This window comes from Mesocricetus auratus, unplaced genomic scaffold, assembly GCF_017639785.1.
Source record: "Mesocricetus auratus isolate SY011 unplaced genomic scaffold, BCM_Maur_2.0 Super-Scaffold_100022, whole genome shotgun sequence".
Taxonomy (NCBI): domain Eukaryota; kingdom Metazoa; phylum Chordata; class Mammalia; order Rodentia; family Cricetidae; genus Mesocricetus; species Mesocricetus auratus.
This window is the reverse complement of record NW_024429203.1, coordinates 29,554,807-29,577,089: the sequence shown is the minus strand read 5'-3', so window position 1 is coordinate 29,577,089 and position 22,283 is coordinate 29,554,807. Positions and strand designations below refer to the sequence as shown.

Below are 22,283 nucleotides of genomic sequence, written 5' to 3'. Positions count from 1 at the left end.
CATCCAATGAACTGTAATTAATCAGAGCACCTTGAGATGGATCCCTAGGAAAGAATTTCTAGGGACAAGTGTTACCCTCCTAATATCAGCAACAATTTGAAGTAATGTGGTGAGCAAAATGACCAAATTCAGATCATTTGGTATTTATGCCTTACTATCACCACAGGAAGTGAGATGGGAATTTTGAACAGGAACCCATCAAATCCGTGTAATTTTAGGAACCGTGGCGGGTGAAGTTCTCCCTGAAAGTGACTGTGTTGTTTTCTTCTCTAGAGCATGGGAGTTGTTCTTTATGTCCTTGTCTGTGGAGCTCTGCCTTTTGATGGACCAACTCTCCCTATTTTGAGGCAGAGGGTTTTGGAAGGAAGATTCCGGATTCCATATTTCATGTCAGAAGGTAACGAGCTATTCCTCATATTGGCTGTACATTATGGAATTTGTGCTGTATGAAGTCCCAGCCTAAGTTTCCCTGCTGAGAGTTTGGGTACCAGATAAAATGACTGAGTCATTTAAAAAGCCATGGAGCTCTGCAACACCCTCCATGTAGACGAGACAAGTTCCAACCTTCCTCCTTGTAACTGAGAACAGAAGCTACCCAGATTAAGAGCAGCAAGTCTTTCCATTCAGCTTGGGTCTATAAATGTCCTGGTTTATTTTAGACTCCATAGATGTAGGCTTACACCCATTTTACTCTATGTATGAAATAGATTTGCAAAATTAAAAGTTTTAAATTCAAAGTCAACTGGTGGAATGCTGGTAAATTCAATTGAAATGCCACAGTCCCTACCTGTCTTGCTTTAGGCTATCATGTAGACGGCAGTTTGATTTGCTCCTTAGTTGTGTCTTCAGTTTTCACCCTTATCTCTTATTCCTGCAAACAGTAGGTGTAATTAATGTGCTGGGAAAGGCAAGGTCACGTAGGCCTTGGAAACAGACTACCTGGTTACAGTCCTGAGTTCCCTTCTCACTGGCTCTGTAGTTTTGGCTCATCTCTAAAGTGGAGTGAACAGTAGTTCCTACCCTTGAGGTGTCATAAGGATGAAGAAATTACTCTGCACAAAGCAGAGTGCCTGATAGATGTGAGTGGCAGGAGGCTGAGCTGGAGGAGAATGATGAAGAGTTTGCTGTCTCTCGGAGCTGCAGCTGCAGTGCACGGTGTCATCAGAAGCAGGGCTGCATACATGGTCATTGGCAGCACTGATGAGAAAAGCAGCCGCTCACTGGAACAAGCACGATGCTCTCCCAGTTGGCTTTACTGAACATGCCCCAATACAACCAAGGATCAGTTCATAGTTACTTGTTCTGAGAATGAAGCTTAGAATTATTTTCCCTTAGTTTAAATCTAAGTGTGATTAGATAAAATACACCAGAAAGACTTTTTCAGCACACAAGTAGACTTATACTCACCTGTGTTTCCTAAGTGTTTGTTCAGCCTCTGAACTTGACCAGTCTACCCTTCATGCATTCATTTGCTCATTTGTCCTGCAGTGAAGGATACAGAGATAAATGTTGTTGTGCAAAGTCACAATGGCCATGCAAATATGCCTGAAGGTGATCTATGTGACTTTTTATGTTCTTTTTTCACAGATTGTGAACATCTTATTAGAAGGATGTTGGTCCTAGATCCTTCCAAACGGCTAAGCATAGCTCAAATCAAGGAGCATAAGTGGATGCTCATAGAAGTTCCTGTTCAGAGACCTATTCTCTATCCACAAGAACAAGAAAACGAGCCATCTATCGGGGAATTTAATGAACAGGTTCTGCGATTGATGCACAGCCTTGGAATTGATCAGCAGAAGACTATTGAGGTAAAGTGATGGAGGTGTGTCTGGAGATATTTTAGGGTTCTTCTGCGTTTGTCCCTTGAATCTTTGTGCTCACACCTGTCATTCTGGTCTTTTAGCACGTCCCCCCAATGCCTGGGTATATTGCTCAGGGTTCCCTGATGATTACATCATGCTCTGTTTATAGTAGCTGTTATTCAATCTCTAAACCTCTTCCTTCACCCTCTCTGCCAAAAAAGTCCAAGAAAAGAATTTTCAGAGGATTCAGAAAAGGCCAAGACTGGGGCTTAAAAATACAAGATAAAGGAGGCTGGGCATGGTGGTACACACCTTTAATCCCAACACTGTGAGGCAAGTAGATGTCTGTGAATTCAAGGAAAGTCAGAGTTATATAGTAAGACCCTATCTCCCAACAAATACAAGGTTTCTTTGAAAGTGAAATGAAGTTTCATAATGGTATAAAACCAGTTTGTATGGACTATAAATGTACATATATGGAACAAGACTAAGGACTGAGGCAAGAGCCTAAAGAGAAGCATCAGATTAAAGCAAGTCAGTGGGTGTTAGGAGGCCCAGAGAAACTAAATAGGCAAAGGCAAATGAGGTTATGGTTTGGAAATGCTAATGGTTATAGAATGAAGAAAGCTTTGAACCTGGAAATGTCCTCTTGACCTTTTTTTTCTATCTAATAATTAGCATGCTTATAGAACATACACAGTACTACACAACAGCCCCACCAAAGCAGAACAGTGCCTTTATGGAGACTGTTTCGTATCTCCTGTTGTGGCCATGAGCAAAACCAAGCTTGCTGTCTCACATTGTGCATTGCGCACTTAGTGATGTTTTCCCATGCTTATCCACGGAGTAGATCCTGGGCTTCTGTGGGTCCCTCTGGTCTGTGGGATTTTTGTTTTCCCCGAGGGCTTCCTGTTACCCCAATACAGAACCCATATGGATTGTCAGGTGGGATTGGAAGCCAAAAGAGAAGTTGTTTCTCTGTTGCATTGGCATCCCAGGAAAGCTGGCAGACTAGCAATGTGAAAAATTTGAGAAGCAAGTTTATTTTCAAGGTTTCCAAAGGGTGGGACTGCAAAAATAAGAGGAAAATATTACCTAAGAACGCAGACACAGTGTCTCCACCTAGCATCCAGATGTCATTGTCCAGCCCCAAATAATCATCAGAAAGCTCCGCAAAGGCTTTGTTCATTCACGTCACAGTTTTCAGAGTTGAACTTTGCCTGAAGCTTCAGAGTTAGAACTTTGGGACACAGGGTGCCAACCAGCCTCACATTTAGTGCTGTGAAATCCCAGAACTGGCAATGTCTACATGAGGCAGTGATGGCATTTTCTCTTAATGCAGGAAAATCAGTGGATCCCTAATAAGGAAATAGGACCAGTCTGTTTGAAGTTATCACCTTTGATTGAATAATACTAAAGACTTGAATTGTATGCCTTCCTTTCTGAATTCTAGAAAGGGTTTTGTTGTGAGGCATACTTTGCTACTATATTTTTTAAAAATACCTTAGTATCTAAGATTGAGTTAGTAAAAATGCAGATCTAAAATCTCAAGCCAAAATTATTATGGAAATTCATGTGAGTGGATCTCAGAGGGCTCACTTGTTTTCCTGTACAGCTTTATTTGTTAAGACATAAACAAAATATCTCCTCATGTACCTTGAACATCATGGCAGCAAGAGCACGTGGCAGAGGCTGTTATTCACGTCTTACAAGCTGAGGGACAGAAGGGACAGGTTTTGTAATTTTATTTTCAGGACACTTATCTTACCCTCCCCTTTAAAGAAGTATAGATCTCTTAGTTGGTTCTTATCGTTCTGTACCTTCAGCACCTGTTTTCTCTTTCAGTCTTTGCAAAACAAGAGCTATAATCACTTTGCTGCCATTTATTTCTTGTTGGTGGAACGTCTGAAATCACATAGGAGCAGTTTTCCTGTGGAGCAGAGACTTGATGGCCGCCAGCGCCGGCCTAGCACCATTGCGGAACAAACAGTTGCCAAGGTAACCGCCCATGGAGCCACTAGTCTCATCTGTGCGTGTGCCTTTTTATATTTGGTACAAAAGGTTAGGATCTCATCTTCTACAGTGTTTTCCTAGGTTTTAGCCACTGTCACTCACTAGTCTCAACTTTTAGTACCTTCCTGCTTTTAAGGATTAATTTTATTTTCAGTTCTTTTCTTTAAGAGATATTTTGTCATTTAATCATTAGCTAATCTTGAGAATTAATGTAACTAGCCTGTACTTTCAGTTCATTTAACAGAATTGTATTGCACATTGATCATGTGCGGGCTGCTGTTGTTAGACACTCTAGGAGTTTGAATGCATGGAACACCATCATGGTTCTCAGAGCTGTATTTTAAAAGCAAAGTATGATATGGCCAGAATCATCCTCCAGGACAGGAAGATGGGTGCTGTTGAAGAACTGAGGGCAAGGGAGAGAGGTTCATCTGAATGAGAAGAGCTTCACAGGAGAGATGACATTTAAAACAGCTCTTCGTGGAGGTGTGAGACTGTGATAGCAGCGTTCAATTCTGAAGGCATGACTAGGAAGGTAACGCACACAAATGAATGAAAGTGCTCTGCATGGCCTTGTAGGCCTTGTTCCTATTAATTCAGTCCATTGGGGTGGTAAGTGGAGGCAGTATTGTGAAGAGCTCTAAATGCCAAGGATGACTTATAATTGAGGAAGCAATAACAGACTTATGAAGACCATAAGCCAGTTAGTATGGAAGCATTGGAAAGGATGGCTTGGTTAGGGAAGAGCTGGGGCAGGGGGCAGGATCTCACTGGCTGGCCTGGAACTTGTTATATAGACCAGGATGGTCTCCAACTCACAGATACCCACTTGCCTGTACTGGGATTAAAGGCATGTGCCACTCTGCTTAGCCTTGGAAGAGCAGAAAGTTTTGAAGAATGCCTATGAGAGTCTTAACTAGTTGAGATGCAGAATGCTGAAGACTTAATGTGGTACTAACAGAAAGGGAGGAAGGACTAAGACAGTTAGACCTGTATGAGCTCAGCACTGATGGGAAATGCAGCTCCACGTAGTGGTTAGAAGCAGGGGCACCAGAGCGGTTCCCAGATTCTGTGCCTCACTTTACCTATCCTACAATGGGAGTGACACTAAGTGCTGTGACGAAATGAGTTGATATCTGTGAAGCCTGTAAACAGTACCTAGCACACAGCACATGCTGAGTATCTGTTCCGCAACAGAGTTAGAGGCAACATTCTCCTCAAAGACCTGAAGACACCATGAGCACATGGCTCAGTGCTAGGAGAGTGATGTGGTCCGAGAGAGGTCTAGGACTTGTATGCAGTGGCTGGGAAAAGAGTGGTTTCTTCCCATTAAGATGCCTGCCACATGGCGCATGCCTTTAATCCCAGCACTCGGGAGGCAGAGGCAGGCGGATCTCTGTGAGTTCAAGGACAGGCTGGACCGATAGCCTCCGAAACAATACAGAGAAACCCTGTCTCGTAAAAACCAAAAAAAAAAAAAAAAAGAAAGAAAAAGATGCCTGCCACATCTGTAAGTAGCACTCCATGTCCAACAGAATTACAGATGTACAGGAATATAAAAAGATTTTTCATTGGCTTCTACAGAACATGAAAAAATAAGATCTTGATTTATCTTATAAATAAAATAATGTGTCAATACAATTGTGAGGGAATAGTGTATCAGTATAGCTCCAGATATTTGGATTAGAGTATTTTTGAGCATGTTAGAGCCTTCAGAATTGAATAGCACTGCTTTTGAGCAAGAAGGGAAGGGAAAAAGAACTCCTAAGCTGTGTTGATAATAGTGAGCCATAGTGAAGCCCTTCCCACATGCAAGTATGGCCAGACAAAAGGATAGGCAACGGGATGCCCCTAGTGCAGTAACATACTTTCTCAGCTAGGTTCCTTTATTCTTCTTAAATATTCCACCACTGAGTGTGGTGAAGGGTTACATCGACAGTTGTTCCCAAGAACCAGCACATGTTGTTGTACAAGATCCTTTCCTGTCTGCATGGTAAGCAAATCCCTCAGATATCTCAAATTGTGTTTAATTTGGCTTGAGATACAGATGTATAATGTACATGGCTTCTTTTGTTGTTAACTTTGGTTTTTTACTGCCATGCACAGCATGAGTTCTTTTCATTGTGTGCATTGGGTCAAGTCAGCATCAAACTGCATACTATGACTTCCCAGCTCACCTACTAACGTATTGAAAGTGCCTTCTGGACCCTAAAAAGGAGATCCCATAACACCCTTAGTGCATCTTGTCAAAAAAAACCCAAAAAACTGATTTTCTCAAAGTTTTAATAGAGCTTCCTTGTCTTGTTTTATTTGTTTGTTTTGTTTGTTTTGGATTTTTAGAGACAGAGTTTGTCTGTATCTCTGGCTGTCCTGGAGCTCACTCTGTAGACCAGGTTGGCCTCAAACACAGAGATTCGCCTCCTTTGTGCTCGGATCAAAGGTGTACGCCGCCACCTGGCGAGCTTCCTTGTTTTAATTCTTTGAATTTTCCTTTAAAAAGAGAGTAGATCACTTGTTCCTTGGCAAAGCAATAAACAAAACCAGGAAACAGCATGATCTAATACAGAGGTCACACAAACTATAGAATCATGCATGCCTTGAGTTCCATATAGAGATGAGTGATTTTATTCTGGTCAGCATTTGTCTGGTCAGCATTTGTCTGTAAATATAAAAGGGAAATAGTGCCTGCTTAATGTGCTTGTTGCCAAGATAAAATTAGTCAAACCGTGGGAACAGTTGTGTCCAGCAGAGTACAGTTCTCATCTACTAGGCAATGTAGCAACCACTGAAGTATCCAGGAGTCAGCCTTTGCTCTAAGCAGTTGTTAGTCTAGTGATCAAGTGCCCATTATTATTTGTAGACAACAGTGAGCTTCTCTGTAGGTAGGTGACGAGTACTTTTCATTCGCTGTATATCATGCCAGAAACTGCAACTAACCAGCTTCAGGAAACTATTTAGGAGAAAAAAGAAAACTTTCTCATAAAACCTACATACTAGTTTTTAAACAACCTTTCTACTTCGAGTTTGTATCAGCTTCAAGCAGACAAGAATGAAAATCTCTTCTGCTTTTTAATAACTGATTAGAGGTTGTTCCACAACCATAGGACAGAGCTTTATCTTAATTTGTTTGGGTTGCCATAGCAAAATGCCAGATCAGCATTTACATTCTCATGATTCTGGAAACTCAAAGGGTGAGATCTGGGTGCCCTCAAGTGAGTTTCTAGCACAATCTCTCTCCTAGGCTAGTAGATGGTTACCTCTTGCTGTGCCATCATAGGCTTTTCCTCATGGATTATGGGGAGACCCCTGTTTCTCTTACTCCTCTTATGAGAATACCAGCCTGCCGTGTAGTATGCACCTGTAACTCAGTGGCCAGCAGGGATGACATAGTAACATTCTCTCATCACCTTATAATTTGAGAATACCTTTGTGTGTTGATGTCCTCCTTTATCCAGAAGGATATTTTTTGCCTAGTACTGGGGATTGAACCCAAGGTTTTGTACTTCCTTGTCAACCCTCAACTACACCACATCTCAGCTTCTGAAAGACTTCAACAGTCACCTCACACAGACTTATAAAACATGTTTCTATTTCCTAGGAAATATTACATCAAAATGTTATACCTCCTTGTAATATCCAAATTCTTGGTTAATTTCTGTAGTCTTTAGTGTAAAGTGGTTGAGGAGGCTAAGTGTGATGATGTGTAATCCTAGCACTGTGGAGAGGAGACTGTGATGGTGTGTGCCTGTAATCCTAGCACTGTAGAGCATAAGGCAGGAGGACTCAGGGGTCAGTGCCAGCTGGAATTCCAGAATAAAACCATGTCTTCAAAAAAAGAAAGACTTGTCAAGGAAAATGTGCTTAGTTTGACACAGCTCAATCCGCCGTAAGAGTCAGAATTCTAGGGAGACACGACCAAGCTAGAACAGCCCTTGTGATCAGATGTGGCCATCTCATTTCCAGTGCACTATCTTCAGGTAAGGCTTTCCCTACTCTCAGGTGGAAGGAACAGGCTACAAAGTAGAGGAACTAGAAGTTGATTGAAAAGTTGATGAAGAGATAGGAATGTAGTAAATTTACTAGGAAATGAAAGTGTTACATGGTAACCAGAGGGATTAAAGCCCAAAGAAGGATGATGGAAGAAAAGCTGCTCCTTTATCATGCTCAGATGGTGTGTAGTGTTGTTTGCAGTGTTTCCCATCCATTCACTACTAATGGTATAATGCTTTATTCTAGTTTTCATGCAATATATCTAATGATATTAGTATCAGAATGTATCTTATATAAAGTGTATTTAAGTACATTCAAATTTTTGAAATGTACAGTAAGAACATACCCTTTCCTTTAAAAATTAATCAATTTAGCTGAACATGGTGGTGTATGTATTTAATCTCAGCACTTGGGAGGCAGAAGCTACTGGATCTCTATGCATTCCAGGCTGGCCTGGTTTACATAGCAAGTTCCAGGGCTACATGGAGAGACCCTGTCTCAGAAACAAGAACAAACAAAAGAAATCAGCTTAAAATTCCAACTGAAAACAACGGGACACTGACTGAGACCAAAACTGCATCCATCTTCCTTTCCCGTTGTTTTGTCCTTGGGGTCATTTTAAGACTGGAAGGGAAAGAAGAATTAACATTGCTAAACTGAGGGATTCACATGTTAACTTTCAGGCTTAACTTCACTATGAAGTGGGTATTAACACCCATTTTGACAGGAATAGAAAAGATTCAGAGAAAGTTAGATTGCCTGATTAAAGTCATCATACAATTAATAAGTGATAGAACCACCAATCAAGTCCACACCTTGAAAAAGAAATAGAATTTCATACAGTTTTGTCTTTTTGTTTGTATTTAAAAGTCACCATCCTGTATCCATTGTACCTGTAGCAGGGAAAATAGAGGCTGTTTCTCTTCCTGTTAGAGTCTGGTATGATAATTGTCCCCTTAGATTTTTCAGTGTCTGTTATGTTCAAGATATAGCTAAGAAATGATTCTGCCAGTTCTTAAGGTCTTTGGATAGAAGGACCATCCAGGAGCTTCAGAAGTAAGATCAGTCATTGCCAGTTGTCAAAAGGAAAGACTTTTAAATGATTTTTATAAGAAGAGTATAATCCTGTTTACTCAAAGTGCTTAACAAAGGAGACAGAAGAATGCACTGAACCACCCACAGGAAGCCAGGGGTGGTGGTGGCACATGCTTGTAACCCCAGCATTTAAGAGGTAGAAGAAGTAGGCCCAAGATGATAAGAGAGGCAGGAGCAGGCCCAGAGCTCTGTGTAGCAGGCTAGTTTCAGGAATAGCACTGTGTAGCCATACACATTCCTCCTATTGCTCCAGCAGGCTGTGTTCAGACTGCATCTTCTCAAAGGAAGGGGACCATCCTGTCACCCTGTCACTGCTTCTCTCTTCTTCCTCTTCTCATGGGGAAGAGAAGTAGGAAAAGACAATTACTTCTTTATAACTAGCTGTGGAGCTTGTGTATATCAGACCCTGGCTCATTGTTGAGTTCCTATAGGCTGGGCGATTTCTTTTCTTTTCTCTTTTTTTTTTTCCTTGTATCTTTCAGTTAGCATATTTAAAGAAAAAGTAGAAGTTTATTGAATTGAGACAAAGCTCCTTCTTTGATTCCTTACAAAGGCTGTCTTGTTGCCTGTATGAAAGATATCTCTTACAACGAGACAGGCACCAAATTCTGTACAGTTTATTTCAGAATGTCTGATTGTTGAGACTTAAATTTAGTGCTTACCGTGCATGTGAATGCACACATATATACACATACAATCAAGTCTTTTCTGGAGTCCCAGTGAATTAACACCTTATCTTTTTATTGCCTCAGGAAGACTTGCTTAGTTCTAAGAGCAGTATGCATGTGTATAGAACAAGAAATAATGTTCCCATGCTGTCTGTTCTTGCCACATTTTCAGGCACAAACTGTGGGGCTCCCAGTGACCTTGCATTCACCGAACGTGAGACTGATGCGATCTACCCTCCTCCCACAGGCATCCAATGTGGAGGCCTTTTCATTCCCAACATCCAGCTGTCAAGCAGAGGCTGCCTTTATGGAGGAAGAGTGTGTCGATACTCCTAAGGTATGCTCCTATGGTGTGCTTGAGACGCAGTACAGAGTGCCTGGAGACTGCAATTTGGTGTGCAGTGTTGTACTGTGCTTTTGCTGGATGTTGCTTTGGCTTTGGTGAAGAAAGATCAGCTCTCATCCATTAAATAGCAACTCTCAGGCCACATAAACCCTCTGTATTTTCCTTCCCTAACCAGTTCCTCTTCTTTCCCAAGTTTTAAGATTCCTCCTAAATGTTTGGGTGCATAAGTGGATGGGGTGTGGGCAGGTTGTTTGACTTAACAAACTATGATTTTAAAAACAAAAAGTCACCTGTTGTATTGGATTAGACTTTGTTATTGTTACCTCTCTTCTACACTGCAAACTGTAAATACAAAGTAATAGGATCTCTTTGACTAAACATCCTTTTTGTTCAGCTTGGGCATGCTTACAGGGTTTAGTTTGTATTTGTTGTATAAAGTTGGCTGTTGGGAAATGGAAGATGACCACCTCTTTCATGCAATGGATTTTTTTTCTGACTTGTAATGTAAGTAGTATATACTCAATAACAAGTGCTATACACATGATCATATTAATAAGAAGTAGTGTCATAAAAGAACATAGGTTTGGGGGTGTATTAAACTGCTCTTTCCTAAGCTGTGTGGATTTGGGCCAGGTGACTTTTACTTTCCTCTGTATAAAAGATACCTGTTTTAGAAAAGACACTGTAAGGTAATCAGTGTGGTTTAGGGTAAATTTTAAATAGTCAACAAATAGTTTTTCCATGTTTTAGCCTCTTTGGGTAATAAAAACATGAATCAAACATGAACTTGCCTAACAGCCTGCTAGACTGTGGTCTAACAAAAGAGAATATTAGATGGAACTAAAACAACTGCTGAATAAATTGATAGCATGTCACACAGTGAGATGTAAGTCTAAGTGAACCTAGAAAGAGGCAGAGGGATTTGATTTGGGGGTAACTGTCAGAGCTGGAGCTGCAAAGTAGAGTAGAATCCACGTATCTGGAAACTAGGGTGGGGTATCTTCAGTGAAGGAAGAGCTGTTCAAAAGCAAGCTGCAGGTAATCAGGTTCATTTAAATCAGAGCACTCATTCAGTTTGAGGGAAAGGGCATGTAAAGGAAAGCTGTGGAAGTAATGATGCATGTGTTAGTTTTGAACGGCAAGCAAACAATTTAGGTCTCTGGGCAGTGTTCTAGGTGTGGAATGTGGTGAACTGTCAGCTGAGATAGCCGATAAGATTGTCAGACACAACTGAAGGGTTCTGAGCAAGGAAACACTACATGCATCCTGTTCTTCAAAATTTTGCCAGATTGGTTCTCTGGCAGGCACGGGCTAGAGAACTAGAAAAATGGGAGGGTTAGCATGGATCCAGGAGGGACACAATACAGGACCTGGAATGGAATGAGCATGAAATGGAAGAAGAGGGGTGGTAGCAGTGGGATTGAGAGGATAGAAGTCCAAACCTACAGCAAGATTTTGAACCTAGACAAATAGGATGGGAAATGCCATTCTGCTGAGACCTCTGGATGTCAGGTAGATTCATAAGTTGCATGAGCCTAGCTGGAGCACAGGGACAGTGGCAGCTCTGTGCCAGCCCATCAGAGCAGGTGCTAAGCCAAGTTCCTGGGCAGGAATAGTTACTAGCCAGGCCTAAAGATGAGTCTGCTTCTGTGGACTGTCTGTTTTCTATGCCTGTATTTGCCTAGCATTACACATTAGTGATGCAGTCGTGCTCAGCATTTAGACATAAATTAGGACAGCATAATTCATTTTTAAGATTAATTCTCTTGAATAAATTAAAATGCAGTGTGTTAAAATCTTGTCTGTAAGGGCACCAGGCCCAAAACACAGATTGGGCACTGTCTGCTATAATATATAGGGCAAGCTATTTTTAAAGCTTGTGATTGTTACAGTTACTAGGAAACAGACAGGAAATGAATGGTTTCACAGAAGATATAGACAGTTGCTAGATGGTATATTCTCATTTGCAGGAATAAGAGTGTCAAACTGGAACTGGCCCCCACACCAGCAGTGCCACCCTGAAATTCAGACAAACCATAAACATCCACAGGACTCACTGTGAACATTTCATGTCCTTCTGACTACCTTTCTCTGAGACCCATAAATAAATGCACAGTTCCTTTGTTCATACAGCTCCATATACATTTGCTATATTCCATTTTTGCTTGCAATCAAGGACTAGTACTGTACATTTAAAAACATCACCTCTCCTTAATTGTTAGGAAAATCTCTTAAGGAGTCTGTCTTGAAACTTTGACTTGCAATTTCTGGGGTAGGATGGGAGGGCATCTTTCTGAGAAGTAGCTGAAACCCTAAGGACATAGGGTTAGAGGGAAGACAGTTGCACAAACTGTGTAGAGAAAATCCCTCATATACACACATTCCAGTCCATTTGTAACATCTAGACTATAATAAAAAGATTTCCAAGTTCACACCTTCACTAGCTGGTTAACAAGGAACCTTTAAGGTAAACCTTGAAATGCAAGTGTCTTGGAGGCATCCCATGTCTAATTGCACCTTCATACTCTGCATTATGCAAGTGGCACACATGAGAGAAGATTGGAAAAACAAACACACCAGAAAGATTGGAAAAACTAACCCACATCTTAGTAGTGTTAACCTCTAGTGGCCTTGGGGAAGAAATTTCACTTTCAGTTCTGAATTTAAAATTATAATTTGAAATAAAAACAAAAAAACTGGTCAGAATAGTGTGACAGTATGAAGAGAATAAAGATAAGATTAATTTAGTTATAATCTCAGTACTCAAAGGTAGCCTATTTGATGGCATACTATAAATTGGTGGGTAAGGTATAAGGCTCACTGGATGGGGAAACTCTTAAAATTATTCTTTATTATGTGTAATTTTGTATCCTCTATAATCTAGCTATATCATGAGAATTTTTTCCATGTCTTAAGTAGTCTTTGCAGACATAAACTTTAACAATTATGTAATCCATTGTTTTATACATCTCTTTCTTTAAACACTGTAGCAGGCTTTTTTCTGTTGGGTCACCAACCAACTCCCAAATCATGACACAGAGACTTCTTATTAATTATGAAAGCTTGGTCTTAGCTTAGGCTTTTTTCTTGCTAGCTCTTATAATTTAACCTGTTTCTCTTCATCTACATATTGCCTTGGGACTTGCTATCTTTCTGTATGTCTTACTCTCCTGTTTCTCATGTCTGGCTGGCAGCTGCAGTCTTCTGACCCGGGGTTTTCCTCTCTTTCTCCCTCTTTTTCTACTCGTGCCTAGATTTCTCTTCTTTGTCCTTTCTGCCCACCAGCCCCACCTATTCCTCTGCTGCCTCGCTACTGGCCAATCAGCTTTTTATTAGACCAATCAGGTGCCTTAGGCAGGAAGGGTGAAACAAATATAACACATCTTTATGTAATTAGACAAATGCAACACACCTTCACATAGTTAGTGATATGTTGCAGCATAAAAAAATGTAACACATCTTTGCCTAGTTAGCATAATATTCCCCAACAAAAAAGCGTATTGTTGAACAGTCATTTCCTTTTGCTTGCATCCCTAAGTAGACTGTAGTAGATGATTGTATGTCCAAGCCTTTAACTATTAAGCCCTATTGTTTAAGGACCCATTTCTAAGCCGAGTGTAAGTGCGCATGTAGCCAGCACTGAGTAGTACAAGGCAGGAAAACAGAAGTGCAGAGGTTCCCGGGCTCCATAGCAAAGCATCAGCTTCAAAAAGAATTTTCTAGCGTTGTTGTGATTCCTTTCTTCCTTCTTCCCCTGTTTAATTTGCCTTAAGGCAGGAAAAAAGGTTTTTTTTTTTCTTTTAAGTGTTGTAGTTTTATTCTTATGCTTTTTTTATTGAAAAGCACTCCCCTTTGCTTAAAAAAATAGCAGCAAAGTGTATTGGGTTTTAAAAGAACTACTTTTTCTGAATTATATTAGTTTACCCTCCCAACAACTTTACAACTATTTTACAAATAAAAAAATAAAAAACAGAAAGAGCTTGGTTAGAGCCTGAGCAACTATCTTGTAAGTGATCAGACTTAAGTCTGAGCCTACAGCACCTGCTTAGCATGTGCCCCATTTGCCAGGCACACGGAACAAAGTTAAATAAGGCCCTTTCTCTCCTCTAGACTCACTAGTTGCGTTATGCTTGGTGTACCATATGTATTATGCTTGGTGTACTGTATATATGAACCTGTTCACCTGCCCACAAAGTACCATAGACTCGATAGCTTAAACAACAGAAATTTGTTTCTCATAGTTCTGGAGGCCAGAGGGCAAGTACAGTTAGTTCCAGCTGGTCCCGTTTCTGATGAAGTCTCCCTCCTGTCCTTTAGGCAGCCCCTTCTCACTCTGTCTTGAGAAATCCACAGCCTTTCCTGTGTACCCAGAGGCAACTGGAAACAAGCTCTCTGATGTCTTTTTCACTGTTTCTTAAGACACATCTCAGTGTGAAGCCCAAGCTGGCCTCAGTCACTTAACTCTCCTGCCTTAGCCTCCTGAGTGCTGGGATTCTAGGTATGTACCACCCTACCTGGCTTCATGTGTCTTTTCTTATTTTATTAAGAAGTATTTTATTTTTAATTATGGGTATGTGTCTCTGTGCATATGTGCACATGAGTGTTGGTGTCCAAAGAGGCCAGAGGTGTCGAATTCCATTGAACTAGAGTCAGTCAGTTGTGAGCCTCTTGACAGGAGTGCCAGGAACCAAACTTGGGTCATCTGCAAGAGCAGCAGTATGCATCTTAGCTGCTGACCTGTCTCTCTAGCCCTTAATGTGTCTTGTCCTAGAAAAGGCTTCACTCACTTACAGACCCAGTCTCCAAATACCTTGGGAATTAAGGCCAACATATGAATTTAGAGAGGCAGGCTCGGAGACTTTCTGGGTCAATGCTGTGGGGCTCAGAGGGCTTTGACTGCTGTATGTGTATGAGGTCTCTGAAAAATAAAGTGTTAGAAGTTATACATTTTGCCCATATCTTGAAATCCTGCCATTTAATCTGTCTAGAGTATTTCTGGAGCATAAATTCTTATTTCTAGCAGCTTATGTCATTTATGTAGATTAGCCTAACATTTTAGTCATACATCCTTGTAGACTGTAGATAGTTAAGGGGTTTAGACATGTGAGTTCACTGTTATTCTTTCTCAAAGGAAGACGATGAAATATACTACAGGAGAACACTTATCTGGGTTCTCTTGCTGTCAAGTCTCTGGGTAAATTAGCATGAGTGCTGTCCTGGTTAGTTTTTTATCAACTTGACCCAAATGCCTGCACTAGACTGACTTGTGGAACATTTTCTTATTAATGATTGATGGACAAGGGCCCAGCTCACTGGAGGCAGTCCCACCCCTGGGCGAGTGGTCCTGGATATTATAAGAAAGAAGGCTGAGCACACCATGAGAGCAAACCAGCAAGCGACATTCCTCTGTGACTTCTGCTTCAGTTCCTGCCTTCAGGTTCCTGCCTTGGCTTGCCTCAGTGGACTACGCCCTGGGATGTATAAGCCAAATAAGTCGTTTCCTCCGCAAGTTATTTTTGGCCATGTTTTATCACAGCAATAGGAACCCTAGCAAGCATGATGGTCAACTGCTTCAGGAAACCTACTTATGTCCAAAGGTGCTCACCATGTTAACCCTGAGTCACCCTATGGGGTTTCTTACGGATTCTCCAGCCTTTAAGTGTTGTCTTCTGTCTGTCCTCAGATGAAAAGTCAGAGCAGTGGAAAATTCAACCATTGTTTTATACCTGGAAAATACTTTATTCAGACATAATTCCTCTTCTGGTTTAGATGATATGATAAGTTTATGAGGTAACAGTTTAAGATTATAAATTCCCAGGGAGCTGGCTGGTCTGACTAACTCAGGAAAAGGTGACTTCTGTGCTGAGGGAAATAAAGAGCTTGCTCATTGCTTACTCCACAGGAGGCGGGAAATGCACTTAACAAAGGCTGCCCATGGAAGGTGCTCAGTAGACAATTGCTTTAAGAGGTCTTGAGAGCTGTAACAAGCTGACACTGGAGTCAGAAGTCTAGAAAGAGTTGTTGGCCATTCTTTCCTGTAAGAAAACTGTTAAATACAAAGGAGACACATATCTGGCCCGACCAAGAGGAGAATGACAGTTCCTGGCCCAATTTCAGATTTCCCATTTTCTGTGCCATGGGAGAGTTGGTGTGGTCTAAGGAAGAAAGCAGCTGCCGCATATCAGCTACCTTACCAACATGAAGTCTCTAGCCCCAGATGCTTGTGGAATCAGCTCCTCCAAACAAACAAAGCTCTGAGTCACCCTACGCCCTCACCAAAAAGGGCCTTGCAATGCCTTCGGCAACTGCTGTAAGAGGAAAGTCTCCTGTGCCTGGCATAGGGCAGTCCTATGTCACTTCTCACATATATGAGCTGCCCCTGCTTCAGTGTAAACAATAGCTCTATCCAGTGTGTTCCAATTGAAAGTACCACAGAGAACTGACACTCCTTTGCTGGCTGCTCCTGAGCAGCTATTCATGGGAGAAAGCAGATTGATTTCCACAAGGGAATAGTTAAAGTAATGAGGTAAATAATTGCCTGCTCTTTGGGGCTTTTACCAGCCAGAACTTGAAACCACAACTCTCCTTTGTGTGCTGTTTTGCTAGCCATTAGGTGGTTTGCTTGGCAACTGTGTGGGAAGGCAATGTGCTCATTTAGAATCTGTGCCGAGCTCTCCCGATAGGACGGGCACCATAGACGTGTGTGAACTGCTGGTGGGTAAGGATTCCGTGCACTGGGACTTATTAACCTCTGCTGGAATTTTGAGCTGTGAGTCATTTGTTATTCTATAATGAAAGATTTTGGCTGTTTGCCATTTGAGTTTTTTTTTTTCAATCCTTTTTGAGGTATCTGTCTACAACAAATTCTTCCTTTCCATTCCTCAGGCACATTAGAACCAGTTTAAAAACAAAATATCAATAGGTCAGCACTTAAGTTATGAACATAAAAGTGGTTGGAAACTATAACACCGATGACTGTTCTCTCAGCTTTGAGACATTTGCTGTAGAAGTGAAAAGCAGCTCATCTTCCTCTCCTGTTATAACTGATAAGCCTCAAGCCAGCCCATCCTATTCATCTGTAAACCACTGGAAAAGGTGGTTATTGTAACAGTGATGACTCAGTAACCTGGGTGCCAGTGCTAATTTGGGTCCTCGTGGGCTTCTGTCTCTGAGCACTAGAGTTGACTTACCTTCATTTCTAATGTCAGTGCTGCCACTGGGAATAACTGCATGCACTTTAATATTTTCTTTATTTCTCATTTGCCTTAATTAAGTCTTGGCCTATTTTTCTGCTGTGGGTATTCCTCAGCAGAGCTTCAGCTGTGCTTCCTCTCATACTGACAGGTGAATGGCTGTCTGCTTGACCCTGTGCCCCCTGTCCTGGTGAGGAAGGGATGCCAGTCACTACCCAGCAATATGATGGAGACCTCTATTGATGAAGGGTTGGAGACGGAAGGAGAGGCTGAGGAAGACCCCAGTCAGGCCTTTGAAGCTTTCCAGGCCACACGAAGTGGGCAGCGACGGCACACTCTGTCAGAAGTGACTAACCAATTGGTTGTGATGCCTGGGGCAGGTATGATGTCAGAGCAGCACCAAGTTAACCCCTTACAGTATTGTTTCATACTTCAGGCATCAAGAAATAGTGATCATATCCCCTTCCCTTTGGAGCAGATGCCATGAACTATGTGAATTAGGTCTACTCAGCAGCTGACAGAGATTAAAAGGCAATGTCTCTGAGTTGACTCCCTCCACTCATCCAGGTTTCCTTGGATACAGTATGCTTCATAAGGGATTATGGCTCTCTTCAAGGCCGAGATCTTATGGATATAGTTTCCATGGTGTTTTCCTCACCAAACTTGAAGATGGTTAAACTAGCCAGCAAAAGCATTCTGGAAAGATGGAGGAGAGTTTGTGGTGCTGGAGACTGACTGCAGGTCTCTAGCATGTCAGGCATTTCTTCTGCCCCTGAATTACACTTAGGATCCCCAGCCCTGAAAGAACTTTTCTTTCAGGTCAGTTTTCTGTTTTCCAGACTCATGAGGAGTACTCCAGTCCTCTTACCCATCCTGAAAGATTGTGACTGTCAAGACTAGAGTCTGCCATTTTGTCTTGCTTCTTGTCAGTGTGTTTAAAGAAGATGCTGTTGGTGTGGGTGATGTGTTTTTATTTTTTTCTACAGGGAAAATTTTCTCTATGAATGACAGCCCCTCCCTTGACAGTGTAGACTCTGAGTATGATATGGGATCTGCCCAGAGGGACTTGAACTTTCTGGAAGACAGCCCTTCCCTGAAGGACATCATGTTAGCTAATCAGCATTCACCCCGCATAACATCTCCTTTCATAAGCCTCAGACCTACCAACCCAGCCATGCAGGCTCTGAGCTCACAGAAACGTGAGGTCCACAATCGGTCCCCTGTGAGCTTCCGAGAAGGCCGCAGAGCATCAGACACTTCCCTTACCCAAGGTACGTGCTTTGTTTTCTGGCTTTGAAAACTTCAGTCAGAAGCATGAAAGAATGTTGTCTTGCTGGTGTGAATGTATAACTAAAAGGCCTATTTTGCTTCTTAAACTGTTTGTAGGAATTGTAGCATTTAGACAACATCTTCAGAATCTTGCTAGAACCAAAGGAATTCTGGAGTTGAACAAAGTGCAATTACTCTATGAACAAATAGGATCAGAGGCAGACTCTAACTTAACATCAGCTGCTCCTCAGCTCCAAGACCTGTCGAGCAGCTGCCCTCAGGTGAGTGTGCAGTGTCTTCTGAACACATTTGTCCTGCAGATGTATGGTTTTCAGTTACAGAACTTCCTCCTAGTCCTAACTAAGCTGACTTTATGGGAAAGCCCAAGGTCTCAGAGGTTTTCTTGCTGCTGTCACTAACAGCTTAAACCCAGCAATGTTGCTCCCAGATGCTCAGCACCAGACTGAGGCCTTCAGACACACAGATACACTTGATGTTAATGTCAACCAAATGAAAAGCTTCTTTTTTTTTTTTTTTTTTTTTTTTTTTTTTGGTTTTTCGAGACAGAGTTTCTCTGTATTGTTTTGGAGGCTGCCCTGGAACTCGCTCTGTAGACCAGGCTGGTCTTGAACTCACAGAGATCTGCCTGCTTCTGCCTCCTGAGTGCTGAGATTAAAGGCATGCACCACCAATGGCCGGCTATGAAAAGCATCTTGAAACTACTTTTGATGTGAACTCACTATTAAATATGAAGATTAGTCACATTAAAAATATAGCAAATGTTGCTATTTCTTGAGCCAGTTTTCAGTGCATCAAAGATAGTATCATATTCTGGGCCCACATTGTAGGTAAGCATCTTGTGATACCAGGCAGGTGCCTTTGTTCTAGTACTGACTAGGCAATAGTTGAGTTATTAGCTCTGTAAAGATTCTCTGAAAACAGCATTCAGCCTACTAGTTAGATAAAAGCTTTGGGGTATTAGGTCATGTGAAGCCCAGATTCTACTCAGTCATTTGCAAAGGTGCTTAACTATGAATTGAAACTTTCTCACATAGAAATTGAAATGCCCACTTCTTTGATCCTTAGGAGGAAGTCTCTCAGCAGCAGGAAAGTGTCTCCACACTCTCAGCCAGCATGCATCCTCAACTTTCTCCGCAGCAGAGCTTAGAAACCCAGTACCTACAGCATCGACTCCAGGTGGGCTCCTTAGCACTCTTAGTTTAGCTCACTTCATCACAGAACCCCATTTTGCATTATTTAAGGTAGCTGAATTATTCCTTATAGGCAGGTAGATTTAACCCTACATTAGTAGCTTCTAGAAACATGTTCAGACTTAGCTTTATGCCCTCTGATGACTGTAGGAAAGGATATACCACTGAGTGCTGAAAAAGAGAAACCTGGCTTATTCTAATTTTATATTTATGAATAATTAATAAGATGGGATCTCTAATACATAAAATGCTAACAAGACTATCTATACTGGTGCATGAAGAACCTAAGAAATGATATGGCATAGATCCCATTCAGAATGAATCACTCAGCAGGCAATGGACTTCCTTCAAGAACTAAGTCTGATTTTCTCATTGTTCATGAACCTCCCTGTCCTGGAGGAATTTTAGAAGTGGAAAACATGTAGGCCAGAGCTAGATGCCAAGGCCTGCTGACCTTAATCATCTTCCAGGTCTGGGTGAACCCTGGATTCTGGAGGCCATGTGTGAATATACTGTCCAGATAGGCATCCAAAGGGTACACCTGAGCTGCATCCAACTGATAGCATATATATGCTTAGGCTCTGTTGCTTTTCTGATCTTCCAGAAGCCTAATCTTCTGCCAAAGGCCCAGAATACTTGTCCAATATATTGTAAAGAACCACCTCGGAGCCTGGAACAGCAGCTACAGGAACATAGGTAAGGAAGTCTTTGGCCAGTACAGTTATTATTTTCATGGCAGTCTGGAGAATGCTGGTGTATTATCCTTTCCCATTCTAGTTGCTTCTCCTAGGCCATGCACTAGTACATGGTCATTTTCTGTTTGGGCATAGTGTTAATAAGATTGTTAAATCCTAGAGTATAAGCCTATGCACTATGCCATTTCTTTGTATTTCTCTGGGATATAGTCAGCCCTGAGATTTCAGAAGCAATTGGTTACACTGATGAGGTTTTCTCCTTGGTGGTGTTCATGCCTGCTGGTCCCACCAGTAGAAGCTGCTTGGCAAAGGTAACAATTACCCTAATCATCACCCTACCTAGACACTCATAGAGGCCAAGATGTTACCTTTTTCTGAGCAATCTTCATGAGTAATTAGCCTCTCTAGAGGGAGAAACTTGAGAGACAACGCATCAGTGCTCACTTACATCAGAGGGGTCAGTCAAATAGGGGCAAAACCCACAGTGGTGAATTTACTCTGATTTTATTCCCCTTGCATGGAAAAGAGAAAGACGGCAGATGAAGGTGTCAGGTGTGGGGGTGCATACCTGGAATCCCTAGCACTTGGGATACTCAGTCAGGAAGATCACAAATTTGAGGCCAGCCTGGACTGTATAGAAGATTCTCAGAAGTAAAACAGAAAAGAAAGAAAGGAAAAGTGAAGTTAATGCCTAGTATTGAATTTACACTGAAATTACATTCCCTTGAGATGTAAGATGCTCTTTTGGTGTTGCCAATTTAGGCTCCAACAGAAGCGACTCTTCCTCCAGAAGCAGTCTCAGCTGCAAGCATATTTTAATCAGATGCAGATAGCAGAGAGCTCCTACCCTCGACCAAGTCAGCCGCTGGCTCTTCCCCACCAGGAGACTCCACCGCCAACCCAGCAGTCCCCACCATTCAGCCTGACCCAGCCCCTGAGCCCGGTCCTGGAGCCCTCTTCTGAGCAGATGCAATTTAGCCCTTACCTCAGCCAATACCCGGAGATGCAGTTGCAGCCCCTGCCCTCCACACCCAGCCCCCGGGCTCCACATCCCTTACCCTCACAATTGCAGCAGCCACCCCCACCACCTCCTCCTCCTCCACCTCAGCAGCCAGGAGCTGCGCCAGCCCCCTTACAGTTCTCCTATCAGACTTGTGAGCTGCCAAGCACCACCTCCTCTGCACCAGACTATCCTGCTCCCTGTCACTATCCCGTGGATGGAGCCCAGCAGAGCAACCTCACAGGCGCGGACTGTTCCAGGAGCTCAGGACTTCAGGAGACCCCATCTAGCTACGACCCTCTGGCCCTCTCTGAGCTCCCTGGACTCTTTGATTGTGAAATGCTAGAAGCTGTGGATCCACAACACAATGGGTATGTCCTGGTGAATTAATCTCAGCACAGGAAGTAAGGTGGCTCTAGTGAAGGCAGACTGAGTTTCTATTTTTGTTCCAGACCTTTAAACTTAAAGCTTAGTTTTTCCCTTTTCCCTAATGGGGAAAAATCAAGTTTCCCAACTGGAATCAGGGTTTGACTGGGGTAGATGTTCCTCCCGGCTCTGTCCCACCACAAAATTTTCTGTGGTAAGGGCTAGAACATAGTTGGAGACTGAAGCCAATGCCCTTAGATAAAGTGGAACAAGCTCTCAAGGGGGCACCAACAAATGTTTGTATAAGATGACAACATAACAGACCTAAGTTTTACACCAGTTCTTTTCCAAGGAAAACCTTGGTAAAAGCACGAAAAATGTGTACGTTGCATATATACACCTAGGGAAAAAGAAATAACAGTATATTTCACTAAAGCCAAGCAACAGCAAAGTGCCTCAAGGCAAATCAAAACTACGTCATGGAAGAGAGGGGAGTTGTGCCGTTGTTCTTGGCTGTTGATACAGGGTGTCCTTTGAACAGTAGTGGAGCCTAAGGAGTGCTTCAGAGACACTAAGTAGCAGCTGGTACTGTCCCCCTGAAACCTGCAGTCATCTGGGAGCACACGATAATGCCT

The 22,283-nt window shown here is 42.2% G+C and overlaps 1 protein-coding gene across 4 annotated transcripts in view; it reads left to right on the top strand.

Annotated features, from left to right (window-relative positions):
• The window catches only part of Sik2 (salt inducible kinase 2), a 102,678-nt gene that overhangs the window by 75,038 nt on the left and 5,357 nt on the right, over window positions 1-22,283 (top strand). For 3 of the 4 annotated variants that reach the window (XM_040729952.1, XM_040729956.1, XM_040729954.1), the window contains 10 exons: window positions 274-397; window positions 1,588-1,808; window positions 3,648-3,800; window positions 9,741-9,905; window positions 17,259-17,487; window positions 18,094-18,378; window positions 18,494-18,657; window positions 19,463-19,573; window positions 20,192-20,283; window positions 21,045-21,653. In XM_040729952.1, the coding sequence (XP_040585886.1) occupies window positions 274-397; window positions 1,588-1,808; window positions 3,648-3,800; window positions 9,741-9,905; window positions 17,259-17,487; window positions 18,094-18,378; window positions 18,494-18,657; window positions 19,463-19,573; window positions 20,192-20,283; window positions 21,045-21,653 (2,153 nt within the window). The remainder of the gene's footprint in view (window positions 1-273; window positions 398-1,587; window positions 1,809-3,647; window positions 3,801-9,740; window positions 9,906-17,258; window positions 17,488-18,093; window positions 18,379-18,493; window positions 18,658-19,462; window positions 19,574-20,191; window positions 20,284-21,044; window positions 21,654-22,283) is intronic. The other variant, XM_040729953.1, reaches the window with a different exon arrangement.